The following is a 16,430-nucleotide window of genomic DNA, read 5'->3' as shown; positions in this document are numbered from 1 at the left end:
GCTTTACCGATGAAAGCAAAGACAAGTGCGCAAGGGAAATTTAGAGCATGACAGTGTCTTTAATTCTAAACAGAGTCATGGAGCAGCTAGAAGCTGAAGAAGTTCTCTCCATCGGCGCCACGTACCTGAGAAGAAGGCAAGTTGGGGAAGCTGCCGCCGCCGTAGTGATGAGGTGACTTGGCTCCTGGGAAGTCCAGGGAGCAGTGAGGTGTTAGGGAAACCTAACAACGTGCAGAAGTGTCTGGGGAAGTCTGAGGGAAGCCTCGTGGAGAGACTTAAAATATATCTCTTTCTCCACAAGGAAGCAGGGAAGAACAAAATCTCCATCGAAGCAGAACTAAGAGCCTGTTATCAGCCATCGTGAAATGGTGTTTTACAAAGAGAAAGTGCCGTGTGTGTGTGTTTTCCCCTAGCGATAAAGTGATTCATAACAACAGCATCAAATGGAACAAAATGCCTCCATGGAAATCTATGAAAATGATAGCTGCAGGTCCAATTAGCTACAGCTGCATGAGCTGAAAGCCAATTCATTGAAATGAAGCCCAACTGGCCAATTTGGTGAGTGCTCAATTTGTCAAAGAAATTATTTGTTAAATTTACCAAATGTACTGATTGTGCTTTTAAAAGCCTTTAAAAGGAAAGTTGAATTGGATTACTGATGATAAAAGATTCTTTTCTGCATACTAACTAAGCTAAGATTGATATAGCCCCAGAGAAATCGACAAAGGAATCTTGAAACTTCTGTATGTGTAATGAAACACAAAACAGCACAGACTAAAAAACCGTTGCCAGTATGAAATCCCATTTTTCTAACCAAAATGTTGACCTTTCATTTTTTTGTTTGTTTCTTTGTTTATTTGAGACGGAGTCTTGCTCTGTTACCGAGGCTAGAGAGCAGTGGCGAGATCTTGGCTCACCGCAACCTCAGCCTCCCAGGTTCAAGTGATTCTCCTGCCTCAGCCGCCAGAGTAGCTGGCATCACAGGTGTGCGCTACCACGCCCAGCGAATTTTTTTTTTTTTTTTTTAAATTAGAGACAGGGTTTCACCATGTTGGCCAGGCTGGTCTCAAACTCCTGACCTCAGGTGATCCACCCTCCTCGGCCTCCCAAAGTGTTGGGATTACAGGCATGAGCCACCACACCCGACCTGACCTCTCATTTGTGATGGGATTGTTTTGGCTCCCTGTGACTTTGTTCAGATGCTCTGGAATGTTTTTTTTTTTCTCTTTCAAGCTTTTGGTGTTTAAAATACTCTTTGCCAATTCTTTGGACGGCATATTAGCCTTACTTTTGCACTTTTAACAATTAAAACGTAATTAACTTTCATCAATTAATTTTTTTTTTTTTTTTTCTGAGAGGGAGTCTTGTTCTGTCGCCCATGCTGGAGTGCAGTGGCACAATCTCGGCTCACTGCAAGCTCTGGTTCCCGAGTTCATACCATTCTTCTGCCTCAGCCTCCCAAGAAGCTGGGACTACAGGCACCTGCCACCATGCCCGTCTAATTTTTTGTATTTTTTAGTAGAGACGGGATTTTACCATGTTAGCCAATCCTAGCCAGGATGGTCTTGATCTCCTGACCTCATGATCCGCCCGCCTCAGCCTCCCAAAGTGCTGGGATTACAGGCGTGAGCCACCGCGCCTGGCTCATCAATTAAATTTTAAAATGTAAAACCAAAAGAATCTAAAAGAAATCAGAACCTTTACCAGTTGGTCATTCAATGGATTGGATATCAGAAAATTGAAGTTTTGGTGAATCATCTCACTTTGAAAAATTGACATCACTGGAAATCTTGGGTTATAACAACCCACGCAGAAAATAGACTGACTTTAATTTATTTCCTTTCAGTGCCTTTCTGTGCTTGTCAGGTGTAACGGCTGCAGCAAATAGCAAGAGCAGCAGCAAAAATCTTAAGAGCCAGATCCTGTGCAAGTGAGAAAGGGCTGGCCATGTCCTCCCACCCCATCCGCTTCCCAGAGCAACTGGCCTCCAATTAACTTTAGTTTCAAAAAGCTGCAGCACACACAAGCTACTGTTCAAATTCCGTGATAACAAGACCTCCAAACAACCACAGAGATTTCTAAGCTGTGCTCACCACTCAATTATTGTGAGTGCGGCAGAGGCATTTGTTCAGCCAGGCAGAGGCAGAGGTCGCTCTCATGAGCTGTTTCTCTCGCCTGCTGGCCGCCCCCACCTGCCCGCCCCCGTGGGCCAGCCATTACCCATAGAGCTCCTTGCAGAGCAGTGTGGTCAGTTTCTTCAGGTGAGGAAGACTGCTGGACCCCGTCTTCACAAATTCAGAGTCCAGGGCGAGCTGAGTGCTTAAATAATCTTGGATGGCCTTAAGATGCTCTTCTGGAAGCCTAAAAAAAGAAAAAAGAAACAAACCATGCTTGCCTGTTTCTTTTAGCCCCCATCACCAGCGGGAACAGCCACAACAATAACAAATCCTCTTCCTCAGAGCCTCCAAGGGGACACGGTCCTTCAGGAGAACGTTTGCAAACCTGGACAAAGGTTCCCATGGTCAGAACAAGAAAAAGTGGCCCAGCAGGAAAGGTGCCTCTCAATGAGCTCCTTTGGGTGCTGCTGGGAGGAAGTGGTTCTGGCTGGGGGTCTGGGAAATGGTTATACTTTAAAAAGGAGACCAAGCTGGGCACGGTGGCTCACGCCTGTAATCCTAGCATTTTGGGAGGCCAAGGCAGGCAAATCACCTGAGGTTAGGAGTTTAAGACCAGCCTGGCCAACACGGGGAAACCCTGCCTCTACTAAAAATACAAAAATTAGCCGGGTGTGATGGTGGGCACCTGTAATCTCAGCTACTTGGGAGACTGAGACAGGAGAATCATTTGAACCTGGAAGGCAGAGGTTGCAGTGAGGCAAGATCGCGCCACTGCGCTCCAGCCTGAGTGACAGAGTGAGACACTGTCTCAAAAAAAAGAGGCCAAAAGCTTTGGAAAGTGTATAGCGGAACTGTTTACCTATCTTACCTACTTCTAAAGATAGGATCTGAGAGCTGGAAGGATGATGGGATCTAGAGATAGCAAATGGCTTTAGCTCACATGCACTCTGCAATCTCACAGCCAAAGGCTACCTAAGGCACTGTGTTTGGAGGGTCTGGAGTCATCCCAGGCTCTGTGGGGGAGTCTGAGTGATTAGTGATGGGGCTGGGGATATGGAATGAGGTAGTGCAAGTGGCCGACTTTGCTGTGTCGAATCTGCTCCAACCCTTCAGTGTACAGAGTGAATGGGGTTGAAGGCAGGGTTTGTTTACTGTGCAGATCAACCCTGGTGGCAGAGGCACAGGCAGAGAGCCCAGGTCAGTCCCACGAGGGGCGCCCACTAAAGTCGGATCAGCCCTCTGCATTCTATCTTCCAGCACCTTTTGTTCCGGGTAACGCTTGAGTGTTTGTTCCCATAATGATGGAAATTGTAATCATAGCAAGTATTTCCTGAACACAACATGTCAGACACTACGCTAAGCACTTTACGCTCATTTTCTCCATTAACCCACAAATCAATTTTATGACTCAGATATTATTACTAATTACTCCTGTTTCACAAATCAGAAAACTGAGGCTTAAGCATGTTAATTACCTGTGTGTAAAAAAAATTATTACAAGCCTTAATTTTTTTTTTTTTTTTTTTTGAGACAGAGTCTCACCCTGTCACCCAGGCTGGAGTGCAATGGCAAGATCTCAGTTAACTGCAACCTCCACCTCCCGAGTTCAAGCGATTCTCCTGCCTCAGCCTCCTGGGTAGCTGGCAACACAGGCATGCACCACCAGACCTAGCTAATGTTTGTATTTTTAGTAGATGAAGGGTTTTACCATGTTGGCTAGGCTGACCTCAGGTGATCCACCCACCTTGGCCTCCCAAAGTGCTAGGATTACAGGTGTGAGCCACCCCAGCCCGCCGCCTTAAAGATTTTTGTTCCAGGCTTGATATGTAATCAAGTTGAAACTAAAGGACACAAGGATTTTCCTGTGGGATCTGTGAAAGAATGAAAAGCCGTTGCTCTTAAGATTGGACAGGAATTGCCAGGCATGGTGGTTCATGCCTATAATCCCAGCACTTTGGGAGGCAGAGGTGGGCAGACCACCTGAGGTCAGGAGCTCAAGGCCAGCCTGGCCAACATGGTGAAACCCTGTCTCTACTAAAATACAAAAATTAGCTGGGTGTGGTGGCGTGCATTTGTAGTCCCAGCTACTCAGGAGGCTGAGGTGGAAGGATTGCTTGAACCCGGGAGGTAGAGGTTGCAGTGAGCCCAGTTCGCTGCACTGTGCTCCGGCTTGAGTGACAGAGTGAGACTCTGTCTCAAAAAAAAAAAAAAAAAAAATACCGAACAGGACTGGCTTACCCATTTGACTTGTTAGATTGAGAAGAGAACATTTACATTTAAGTTCATCTGTATTTATTCTGGGTCTTGACATCATAGAAATCCAGTGTCTGCCTGAGTCTGTTTACTAAAAGGAACAAACATCTCTTCTATAGTATTAAAACAGTGGTCCCCAACCTTTTTGGCACAAGGGACCGGTTTTGTGGAAGACAATTATTCCACAGACAGATGGTGGGGGGATGGTTTTGGGAGGAAACTGCTCCATCTCAGATCATCAGGCATTAGTTAGATTCTCCTAAGGGTTGTGCAACCTAGATCCCTCACATGCACAGTTCACAGTCGGGTTCACACTCGTATGAGAATCTAATGGCACCGCTGATCTGACAGGAGGCGGAGCTCAGGTGGTAATACTCGCTCGCCCGCCGCTCACCTCCAGCTGCCACCCAGTTCCTAACAGGCCAGGGTTGGGGACCCCTGTATTAAAATATGTATCTTAACAGCTCTAATGACTATTGCCTTGTAACTTTGATACCATGAATCTGTATTACAGGCAGTTCTATTTGTTAAAATGTTTGTTGTAGGCCGGGCACAGTGGCTCACGCCTATAATCCCAGCACTTTGGGAGGTCGAGGAGGGCAGATCACCTCAGGTTGGGAGTTCGAGACTAGCCTGACCAACATGGAGAAACCCCCATCTCTACTAAAAATACAAAATTAGCCGGTTGTGGTGGCGCATGGCTGTAATCCCAGCTACTCAGGAGGCTGAAGCAGGAGAATCACTTGATTCCAGGAGCCGGAGTTTGCGGAGAGCTGAGATTGTGCCATTGCAATCCAGCCTGGTGGATAAGAGCAAAACTCCGTCTCAAATAACAAAAGTTTGTTGTAGAAAAGTGTTGACATAAAGATGTAAACTATGTTTATTTGAGAAGGCTAATTTTACTTCGAAACGTGATAATTAACCTATTAACTAAGACCTAACTGATGAGAGCTAATTAACTTGCAGGAAAGACTGTGCAAGTTGTCATTTAAAGAAAAATAATCAAAAGGCAATCCTCTATGTGCAAAGCAACTTGACAAGTGAAATAGACTGATTTTAAAACACAATGTGGAGTCTCAGTTTTCCTTGACCCTGAGAATGGAGGGCGGCTCTGGGTTGCCGCTTTCCTTGGTCTCTGCACATGGCCCCTTCACTCATTCCCATCTCTAGACAGAAGTTTTAGAAAGATTCCACTGCCGTGAGAAGCTAAGACAGAAAAAGCAGGCCCCTCTGCCCCTGAGCCTCAGCCCACGCCCCGACCCTAACTCCTCCTGGAAGGCTGCCTGGAAGCTCCGCTTCACGCCTCTGCTGGCCCCACTAAGGCAGAAGCCCATAACCAGGGTGGAGGGGCTGATTAGGAGATGGAGTTGGCAGGAGGTGTAGGAGCCTTAGGAGGAGAGGTCAGCAGGTGGAACCATGGGGCGTCCCCGACTCTTCCCCATGCAGTTTACTGCATTCAGCATCCAAACCTGGGAAGAAATGGAAACCCTGGGGAATTAAACAATGGGCTCTATGTGGATTTTTTTTTTTTTTTTTTTTTTTTTTTTGACACAGTTTTTCTCTTGTTGCCTAGGCTGGAGTGCAGTGGTGCTATCTCGGTTCACTGCAACCTCCACCTCCCAGGTTCAAGCTATTCTCCTGCCTCAGCCCCCCGAATAGCTGGAATTATAGGCGCCCGCCACCATGCCGAGCTAATTTTTGTATTTTTAGTGGAGAAGGGGTTTTGCCATGTTGGTCAGTCTGGGCTTGAGCTCCTGGACTCAGGTGATCCGCCCACCTCGGCCTCCCAAAGTGCTGGGATTATAGGAATGAGCCACCGTGCCCAGCCTATGTGGAATACTTTTAAACATCTGTTATTTAGACACATATATTGAGATAATCAACATAGTGGCAACACTGGATATTCGGCTATTTGATAAACAGCACAAATAATTCAAGGAGCGTGCACAGAACTCAACCTGGAGAGCCCAGGGAAGAACCAATGGGTATGTCCAGGTAGAAATAGGAACACGCCAAGTATCTTAGCAACCCGGTGGCATATGTGTCCCATCGGCATCTACTTCATATTTTGCCAAGTGAGAGAGTAGGAGGGCAGCCCTGGCAGCCTCAGATGGATCCTTCAAGTTGGAAATGCGGCTTCAGCCCTGTCATTAGGATTTCTTTGGGGGGCAGGGGAGCGCTTCTCACAAAGAAACAAAACAAAGTTACATTTAGTAAGGCATGGAGATTACCGGGTGCTAACTTATTAATTAATGTAGCACATATCCAGTGAGTGCCTACACTATGCCAGGCCGTGCCTGGAGACACAATGCTCCCCCACCCCCGTGGAGCGCTTTTCCGGTTAAGGCCCACGCCCCGGCCTTCTTGAAGCCGATGGTGCAAAGGCCTCTGAGGTGCAAGCTGACAAGCACCCCTCTCCGGAGACTTTCCCACCTCCCTCTGGTCACCAGGCCCATAACTAGGATCCAGACCCAAGCCATCCAGCCCGGCCCTGGCTGGGCTCACTGCAGATGAAGCCCCGGCTGGACTGGAGTGGGGACTCACCCACTGGTGTCCATGCTTTGCAGTCGCTGGAACAACGTTTCGGAGAGGCTCGGCCGGCTGGTCTCGGTCGCTCGGGGATTCTCGTTTGAAAGAGGAACCTCCTTGGCCTCACAGGAACCAGCAGACGGAGGGATGTTTCTCGGGGGCAGCTCGGGGGGAGACACGATACTTTCTACCGGAGAGAACAGCAGGAAGGCCATTGGTGAGGACACTGTGCATGCAACCTGGCCTTCACCGCAGCCCCATGGGGTCCAGGCCGCGACACCCATGTTATCAATCTCCATCTGCGTCCCCACGTCCCTCACTGACTCCCTCCTGGAGGGACAGCCTCTTGCCACAGGGCCCTGGCTAGAACAGTGTCTGCCCCACCTTGGCCATCAGCAAACACCTGCCGGGGCCAGAAGGCCCTGCTCCATTGGAGGGCCTGAAAGGCCTGCAGCGCTGCTGACCTTGGGAGGACTAAGCCAGCAGTGGCAGGCAGGTGAGCAGGATGGGTCTGGCTCTCAGGCTTTCAGGGGCTGAGACAGGTGCCTCATGATGGCTGAGTCCTGGACTGGGCAGAGGCCCAGTTCCCAGAATAGGCCAAAACCACAGGAGGGAACCAGGGGTAAGGAGGCAGATAGGCCTAGCCACACTGCCCCTCTCCCTCTCTCCCTGGTCCCCTCTCTACAGCCTCTGCCCTTCCTTCTCTCCTCCCCCAGACCCTCAGAAACACACAAAAGAAAGCAAGGGGGTGCCCTTCACTCAGAGACATTCAACAAATGACTTGAACTTGGCCTGGTAGTGGGAGCCCACCCATCCCCTTTAGGAGAAGGTTCATCCTGTACATACCACGAATGGATAAAGGTTGCTGAGTCCCTCAGGTCCAGAGCTCGCTCTGAGCCTCTTCCCACACATAGCAGCTGCCCCTGGCCCAACCACAGTGGGCCCCGGGGGACCTCCTCTTTAGAGAACGGGCCCTTCACTTCCTCTCTCTGGGGTTCTGAAGACAACTAGGAGTCTGCTTTGAGCTCCACGGTCTGGCAGTGCCCTGGGCCCAAGCAGACCTCTTGGACTGCGGGTGCCTCATGTAGCATTGCTCTGGTTCAAGCCTACAACTGGGCGACCTCGTTTGGGGAAGTGAAGCCAGCAGTCATGAGACTGAGGTTCTTTTTTCGGCCCTCACAGAAACTTGTCAGGATCTTCCTCCAGAGAGCCATGCCCAGAGGGGCCCAACTAGCTGGGGTGGGTGGCCCGAGGGGAGTGAGGGTGGTTAGCGTGGAGGACGTTTCTTCAGGACAGCTTCTCAGCATGGCCCTGGGCGCCTGGGGGCAGCTGGGGCAGGTGCGGCCAGGGCGCGGTGCTGGTGAGTGACCTTGGGCTCACAATGGGACAGGTCAGCCCTAGCTCTTCCACAGCCTGACCTCCCTGATTCCAGAGGGCAGCGCTCACTCAGACCAGGGAGGCCAGAAGGGACAGGGCCTGCCTAGGACCCCTTCAGCCTCCATGGAGCTGCGGTCCTTTTGGAAATGAAGAGCTGCACAACCATGAAAAGGGCGTTTCCATGAGGGTGGGAGGAAGCAGGGGGCCCTGGTGGCCCACAAGCCAGCCCACAGGTGAGGGAGAGAAAGGATGCCTGCAGCAAGCCCCCAGAACAGGCAGGAGCCAGGCAAGGGTCTCAGCACGTCTGGACGAATCTTTCCTCTCTTGGGGGAGAGCCTGGGGGACCTGGCAGTCTCCACCTGCTGGAATTCAGGAAGAGCCCTGGGCAACTGACGGGCCAGTTAGGTATCTCATGCTTTTCTTTTAGGAAATAAGCCTTTTTTTTTGTTTTGTTTCTTTTTTTTTAACTTGTATTTTAAGTTCAGGGGTACCTGTGCAGGTTTATTACATAGGTAAACTTACGTCATGGGGTTTGTTGTACAGATTATTTCATCATCCTGGTATTAAGCCTAGTACCCAATAGTTATTTCTGATCCTGTCCTTCCTCCCACCCCACCACCTTCAGGAAGGCTCCAGTGTGCGCTGTTCCCTTCTTTGTGTCCATGTGTTTTCATCATTTATCTCCTACTTAAGTGAGAACATGTGGTGTTTGGTTTTCTGTTCTTGTGTTTGTTTGCTAAGGATCCATCCATGTTCCTGCAAAGGACATGATCTCGTTCTTTTTGCTGGCTGCATAGTATTCCTTGGTGTACATATACCCCATTTTCTTTATCCAGTCTACCACTGATGGGCATTTAGGCTGATTCCATGTCTTTGTTATTGCAAATAGTGCTGCAGTGAACATACGCAGATGTGTCTTTGTAACAAAATGATTTCTATTCCCTTAGGTATATTCTCAGTAAATCTTTGAGGGGAAAAGTGGGACATCCCCAGGTAAGCTCCTTCTCTGCAAGACTTTCTCCATCTGACTCTTGCTCTATTGGTCTTTGTCCCTATGGTGTAAAGGGCACCCTAAGTCTCACATACTTTTTAGGGACTGTATAATTTTTTTTTTTTTTTTTTTTTTTTTTTTTTTTTTGAGACGGAGTCTCCCTGTTGCCAGGCTGGAGTGCAGTGCTGCAATCTTGGCTCACTACAACCTCCACCTCCTGGGTTCAAGCGATTTTCCTGCCTCAACCTCCCAAGCTGCTGGAACTACAGGCATGTACCACCACACCTGGCTAATTTTTGTATTTTTAGTAGACACAGGGTTTCACCATGTTGGCCAGGATAGTCTCGATCTACTGACCTCGTGATCCACCCGCCTCAGTCTCCCAAAGTGTTGGGATTACAAGCATGAGCAACCGCACCCAGCTGGGACTGTACATTTTTTTCAACATATTTTTAGGGGTTATATTTCCCCCACCCCCTTTTAATGATGACACAAAGACACACCTTCCTCATCCTCCCAGTTAGGTGCAAGGGTCTCCTCCTTCACTCTCCTCGCATTGAAATTCAGCGGATTGTAATGATACTAATGATCGTAGCTGCATTTATTGAGTGCTTACTATTAATATGTGCCAGGCTCTGTGTACTACATTTCTCAACTCATTTGATCCTTGGGATACCGTGAGAGGCAGGTACTATTGCTATTCTCTCTCTCTCTGTCTTTTTAAAGACCAGTCAAGTGAAGCAGAGGAAGTGGAGCCTTTTTACTCTCTCTCTTTCTCTCTCTCTCTCTCTCTTTTTTTTTTTTTTCTTAGACAAGGTCTCTTTCTGTCACCCAGGCTAGAGTGCAGTGGTGCAATCACGGCTCACTGCAACCTTGAACTCCTGGACTCAAGGAATCCTCCTGCCTCAGCCTCCTGAGTAGCTAGGACTACAGGTCTGAGCCACCATGCCTGAATAAATTTTTTAAAACGCTTTTTGCAGAGACAGGGTTGCCTTTGTTGCCCAGGAGGGTCTCAAACTCCTGGCCTCAAGCAATCTTCCCACCTTGGCCTCCTAAAGTTCTGGGGTTACAGGCATGAGCCAGCAAGTCCAGCCTTATTTTTACTGTCTCTTTAAAGAGAAGTCTGTGATTCAGAGAGGTCAGGTAATTTCCCCAAGGTCACACAGCTAATAAGCTGGGAAGGAGAAATTTTAACCCGTGTCTGCCTGACCCCAGAGCCTGTGTTCCTAACTTGTCCTTAACCCCATGCCAACAATCTCCCTCTGATAATAGGACTCACCTAATCTACAAGCACTCAAGGTGGGTGCAGGGCAAGTTCCCAAAAGTGCCTCCTGCCGTCCTGTCCCTCCCTCCCTACCTGTGTCCTCCTCAGGGTCGTCGCCTGTGTCCTCTTCCTCCAGTGGCACAGGGTATTGCAGATGGGTCACCAGCCCCATGTTTTCCTTCTTGTAAAACTCGATGAGCTGGTCCAGTTTGGTAAAGAACCTCATGGGGACGCCTTCGGATGCCTGAGGACAGAACACCCAAACAAACGCACATGTTAACCAACTAGAATGTCACCCAACCACAAAGGCCACCTGCAGCGGAGACCAGTGAGGCAGAGGGAGTGACTGTGATCCAGGAAAAGCCCTAGGCTCCTACACAGGGTGTATGGCCCTCACGCCCACAACCTCACATCCTGCAACCAGCAGCTGCCAAGGGTCCTTCTGCAAAAGGCACACAGAGGATCGTTCCTAAGATCTGTTTTTCTTTCCATTTAAAAAAAAACTTTCATTTTTAAAAGTATTTTTGGGCCAGGCACGGTGGCTCACACCTGTAATCCTAGCACTTTGGGAGGCCAAGGCAGGTGGATCACCTGAGGTCAGGAGTTTGAGACCGGCCTGGCCAACATGATGAAACCCAATCTCTACTAAAAAAAAAAAAAGAATACAAAAATTAGACAGGTGTGGTGGCAGGTGCCTGTAATCCCTGCTACTCGGGAGGCTGAGATAGGAGAATCACTTGAACCTGGGAGGCGGAGGTTGCAGTGAGCTGAGATCGCACCACTGCACTCCAGCCTGGGCAACTCAGTCTCAAAATAAATAAAATCAAATAAAAGTATTTTTATACAAATAGTATATTTATATTATGGCAAAATTAGAAATATGATTTTTTTAAAATCAGAAATTTGTCTGGGTGCAATGGCTCATGCCAATAATCCCAGCACTTTGGGAGGCTGAGGTGGGCAGATCACTTGAAGTCAGGAGTTTGAGACCAGTCTGGCCAACATGGTGAAGGCCTGTCTCTACTAAAAATACAAAAATTAGCTGGGCTTGGTGGTGCGCACCTAAAATTTCAGCTACTAGGGAGGGGTGGGGCAGAAGAATCGCTTGAACCTGGGAGGCGGAGGTTGCAGTGAGCTAAGATCGCACCACTGCACTCCAGCCTGGGCGACAGAGTGGGACCCTATCTCAAAAAAAAAAAAGAAAAAGAAAGAAGAAAGAAGAAAGAAAGAAAGAAAGAAAGAAAGAAAGAAAGAAAGAAAGAAAGAAAGAAAGAAAGAAAGAAAGAAAGAAAGAGAGAAAGAGAAAGAAAGAGAAATCACCTGTAATCCCACAACCCCAAGATAGCTATTTTCCACAGTTTAGAATGTGTTTTTCTAGACTTTGTGTGTGTGTTTGGTGGGAAAGTTATTTTTATTTTTTCCTTCACGAATAACTTTTTTTGAAAAAACACAGGAAAAAATCAATTCCAGCAATTGCTTTGCTTTTATTTTTATTTTTTTCATTTGTTATAGTTGTTTTTTAATCAAAACTCAGTAAATGATCTACCTGGTTTGTATCTGTTGCTGATAGCAGAGGACTTTGGGGGTAATTGTGCTCGGCTATTCAAATGCCCTGGGGCAGATCCCCTTTCTGTAAGCCCTGTGGCTCTAGCCCGTAGTTCCAGGTGGTCCCAGAGCAGCCAGCCCGACACCTACCTCATCCTTTACCCTCTTGCCAGGCCCTGCCCTCAGGGGCAGCTAAACAGGAGCAAGGGATCAGGCTGTGGGTAGGCACAGGAATGAGCCCCAAAGAGGCACCCCCTCTGGGTGAGGCCTCCCTGGTCTGGAGGAGCATAGTGCCCCTGGCAACTGCTAAGTGCCTGTGATTCACCCTGTCCTCCTAACAGCCACCATGTCAGTGACTTTCAGATTATTTTATTTTATTTTATTTGAGATGGAGTCTCACTCTGTCGCCCAGGCTGGAGTGCAGTGGCACGGTCTCGGTTTACTGCAGCCTCCACCACCTGAATTCAAGACATTCTCTGGCCTCAGCCTCCCAAGTAGCTGGGATTACAGTTGTCCACCACCACACCCAGCTAATTTTTGTAATTTTAGTAGAGACGGGATTTCACCATGTTGGCCAGGCTGGTCTCAAACTCCTGATCTCAAGTGATCTGCTCACCTCAGCCTTCCAAAGTGCTGGGATTACAGGTGTGAAACACCCACACCCGGCAACTTTCAGGTCATTTAAAAATTAGTTGAAAAGTCGCCATCCGGCCGGGCGCGGTGGCTCAAGCCTGTAATCCCAGCACTTTGGGAGGCTGAGACGGGTGGATCGCGAGGTCAGGAGATCGAGACCATCCTGGCTAACACGGTGAAACCCCGTCTCTACTAAAAAATACAAAAAAACTAGCCGGGCGAGGTGGCGGGCGCCTGTAGTCCCAGCTACTCGGGAGGCTGAGGCAGGAGAATGGCGTAAACCCGGGAGGTGGAGCTTGCAGTGAGCTGAGATCCCGCCACTGCACTCCAGCCTGGGTGACAGAGCGAGACTCCATCTCAAAAAAAAAAAAAAGAAAAGTCACCATCCTTGGAGTTGGAAGTCAAGGACCTCACCGCTCCTCTGGGGGCTGCCAGCTGCCTTCTTTCTGGAGGGAATGGGACCCATCGCCTGTGGGAAATGAGACCCATAGGCAAGTAGGATGGAGGTTGAAAATCCCACCCTGGTTGGTGAGCGGGTGGCATCTGGCCTGAGCGTGGCTGGGCCAAGCGGTGGCCTTCCTGCCTCCAAGTTAGATAGCTACTGGGATTGGGATTGATTTGGGCAGGTGGGAGGGTGCCTAAAGGTCTTCAGGATTACAGGTAAGTGGAATCGGGAGAGCAGATGAGGCAGGATGTCCCAGACTGGGACAGATTCAGACATCAGGGAGCAGGGTTAGGATTCAGACCTGTTCCCGAGCGCTTGTGCCTGGGTGGCTAACTCCAAGTCCTAGTGAGGACGCATACACCTCTTTCCCTGATCTGTGATTCAGGGCTGTCCATTTGGGCTCTCTCTCTCTCTCTTTCCAAGTGTGTTTTTTGTGTGTATATGCATTGTACACATGTATAAGCCTGTGCCTGGGGGTATATGTGTGTGTTTGTGTGTGTATCTTAAGTTAGTTAGTAAATTTATAGAGAGTTTAGCAAAACGGTGTCCTAAATTCTTTTCGATAAATTCCCTTGTTTCTACAAAGCCCCATGTTAAGCAATCTCTTTCAAACATTGTTGAACCAGAACTATATGAGCAGCAGCAGCCGGGCCTTCTATAAAGTAACATGAGTAAGTTCAAAAACCAAAGTGAACAGAATAGCAAAAATAATTTGACACGATACAAGATCTATGAACTCGATTCAGTTAAACCAGTCGTGAAAAGTGTCAGACTGTCAAAAAATGTACAGCTAATAGATGACAAGCCATTAAGAGCGTGGAAAAGGAATATGAAAATACCAAAGAAAGTCAAAGTCGAATGCCTCATGTGTGATTCCAGAAAAGGATTCTCGGCTGGAGGGTATCTGAAGAATGCGTGTTTGAGTGAGCATGTGAGATCTGGGAATTTAAGACCCATCAATGCTAAAACCAAGACAGACATGTTATTTTATGCACCGCTAAGAAGCTGAACCACAGACTATGTTACATCATTGATTATAGACATATGTGGCTCCAGAGATGTGAAATCTGAAAGGTGAACATCTTAGACTTGATGACATATGCCGTGTACTAGGAACAGAGCAATTTAAAGCAGTCCCTGTGGACTCGGCGAGGCCACCGCGTGTGCCTGGCCTGCTCCCAGAGGCCAGGGAGCCAGGGTCTGACAAACCAAGGCTGCTGGCTGCCTGGGTTCCCGGGAAGGGAGAGAATGCAGGGTAGAAGCCAAGCCTCACGGATGGTGGACTGGTAGCAAGCCGAAAATGGCCGCTAATAAGTGTGCTGGGGAGGAAGCCTTCCTCCACCTCTCCTCCTCCGAGGGGAAAGCACCCAGGGAGAGCACAGTAGGTCTACAGGAAGCAGATCCACAGGGGCAGACCCCACCTGAGGGAAAACCTGCTGTGTGCAGTGGGCCCACAGGAAGCACCCTGTACCCGCAGGGAGCGCATACAGGAGACGGCGAAGGCGGGGCACCAACCAGGCAAAGGCAGGTGTCCCTGGAGAAAATGTCCGGGACGGTGTCCTCATAAGGCTTTGCTCTTGGCCCTAAGCTTTGACAGGGATAACAGAGAACTTACGTTCAAAGCACATTCTAGAACAGGAAGAGAAACGGTCAGAGCCCAAGACAGGGATGAGAGAAGCTACAGAGCCGGCCCAGACAGGGGAGGGGCGGGGAGCTTGGTCTAGACATGTGGGTGGTGAGGAGCATGGTCTAGCCTCAGTGTGTCCAGTGCAGAGAGGAGCAGCCCACCCATGGTTTTGCATTCTGAGCCTGGGTGCAGAAAGGTCCTGCATCAGGATGTGATGGCCAAGGAGACAGGGCAGAGTGGCTGATGAGGGGTTGGGTCCGTTTGAAGGGCGACCATGCCTGGGTGTGACCTAACAATCCCCACACAGTCAAAGCCAGGAGGGGCTTCCAGGTGGACAGTGTATTGACATCCACAGGTCAGCAGGAGCAGGGGGGTCCTGCAGGGACAGGCCTGGGGGTTCCCACCCACAGCAGGTCAAGTCCATACCCGCCCAGCCGTGCGCCCATAGTCAGGACAGGTCTGCTCACAGCTGTGCCATCCCCAGACTGTGCAGGGCCTGGCAATTGGAGCAGCAATTAGTGGTTCGATGGATTTGCTGCCTTGGGTCAGGATGACAGACAAGAATTGGAGCCAGGAGGAGGGATGGTCAGGGAGGGCCTTCCATGGGTCTGCGACTGGGGATGCAGAGAAACGGTGGCAAGCAGGGGAGCTGCCCTCACTCACACCCCCCAGCACATCGCCAAAAGTGGTGGTGCCTTTTCAGCAATTGTAAAAGGCAAAACGTGAACAAGGTGTCATGTGTGTTTTTCATGTGCATGGTCCAAAGTCCCGGCAGGAGGCAGACGTCTCATTAAATGGGGGAACTTAGGGAGAATGTAGGGACAGGGCATCGGGATACCAATAAGACGCAGTACAGTCCCCGGAACTCGCAGCAGTTACCACTCTAGGAAGATCACAGGCAAGAAGCAGGTGCTGGATCCCAGAGGGGGCTGCCCAGCAGGCGCTGTGGCCTCGCGTGGAGCTGACCATGGAGACCTTACAGGATGGGGCAGGGCAATAGTTCCCCACCCCCACCCCCCACAACCTTCCTGTCATCTGGCTGCGGCTCCCACTGGCCAAACCCAGTGAGAAAGCAGGGGGCAGGGAAGTGAATGAATTGGGGAGCAAATGGAAGATGCTCGGCACGTGAAGGCCACGGTGAAAAGGTGCCCAAGGAGACAGAGGGAAAGCAAGTGCCTGCGTTCCCCCATGAGGTGTCCAGGCTCGGATCGGGAGGTTAGCACCAGCCACACTTCTGACCAAGAAGGGGGCTGCCCTTGGTTCCTAACGGCCCAGGCTGCCAGACTTCGTTCCTCATTCCACAGCGGCCGCCTTCCTGAAAAGAGTTGTTAAGTCATTTTGAAACAGAGAAGGAAACCGTGAAGGCCCAAGTCAGCTGGGACACGATCCCCGCAATGGTTACCGGCGGCTCCCCAGTGATGCCCTCGGACATGTGGATTTCTGCCGTGGCAACTCTCCCTTTTCCCTGGAGTGAATGTCTCCACCCTTTACAGGTAACTAGAGCACAACACAGGAAGCCTGATTTTGAACAAAACCAAGAGCAGCATCATTGCCTTATTTAAGAAGGCTTGTTAAATTATGACATCTCGGCCGGGCACGGTGGCTCATGCCTGTAATCCCAGCACTTTGGGAGGCCAAGGCGAGTGGAT

The 16,430-nt window shown here is 49.5% G+C and overlaps 1 protein-coding gene across 3 annotated transcripts in view; it reads right to left on the bottom strand.

The window, feature by feature from the left end:
* The window catches only part of INPP5D (inositol polyphosphate-5-phosphatase D), a 150,310-nt gene that overhangs the window by 79,782 nt on the left and 54,098 nt on the right, over positions 1–16,430 (bottom strand). For all 3 annotated transcript variants that reach the window (XM_025404627.1, XM_025404629.1, XM_025404628.1), the window contains exons 3-5: positions 10,625–10,775; positions 6,915–7,086; positions 2,221–2,361 (exon numbers count right to left, since the gene is read on the bottom strand). In XM_025404627.1, coding sequence (XP_025260412.1) covers positions 2,221–2,361; positions 6,915–7,086; positions 10,625–10,775 — 464 coding nt within the window. The remainder of the gene's footprint in view (positions 1–2,220; positions 2,362–6,914; positions 7,087–10,624; positions 10,776–16,430) is intronic.

Source organism: Theropithecus gelada, chromosome 12 (genome assembly GCF_003255815.1).
Source record: "Theropithecus gelada isolate Dixy chromosome 12, Tgel_1.0, whole genome shotgun sequence".
NCBI lineage: Eukaryota > Metazoa > Chordata > Mammalia > Primates > Cercopithecidae > Theropithecus > Theropithecus gelada.
This window is presented reverse-complemented; position numbering and strand designations above follow the sequence as displayed.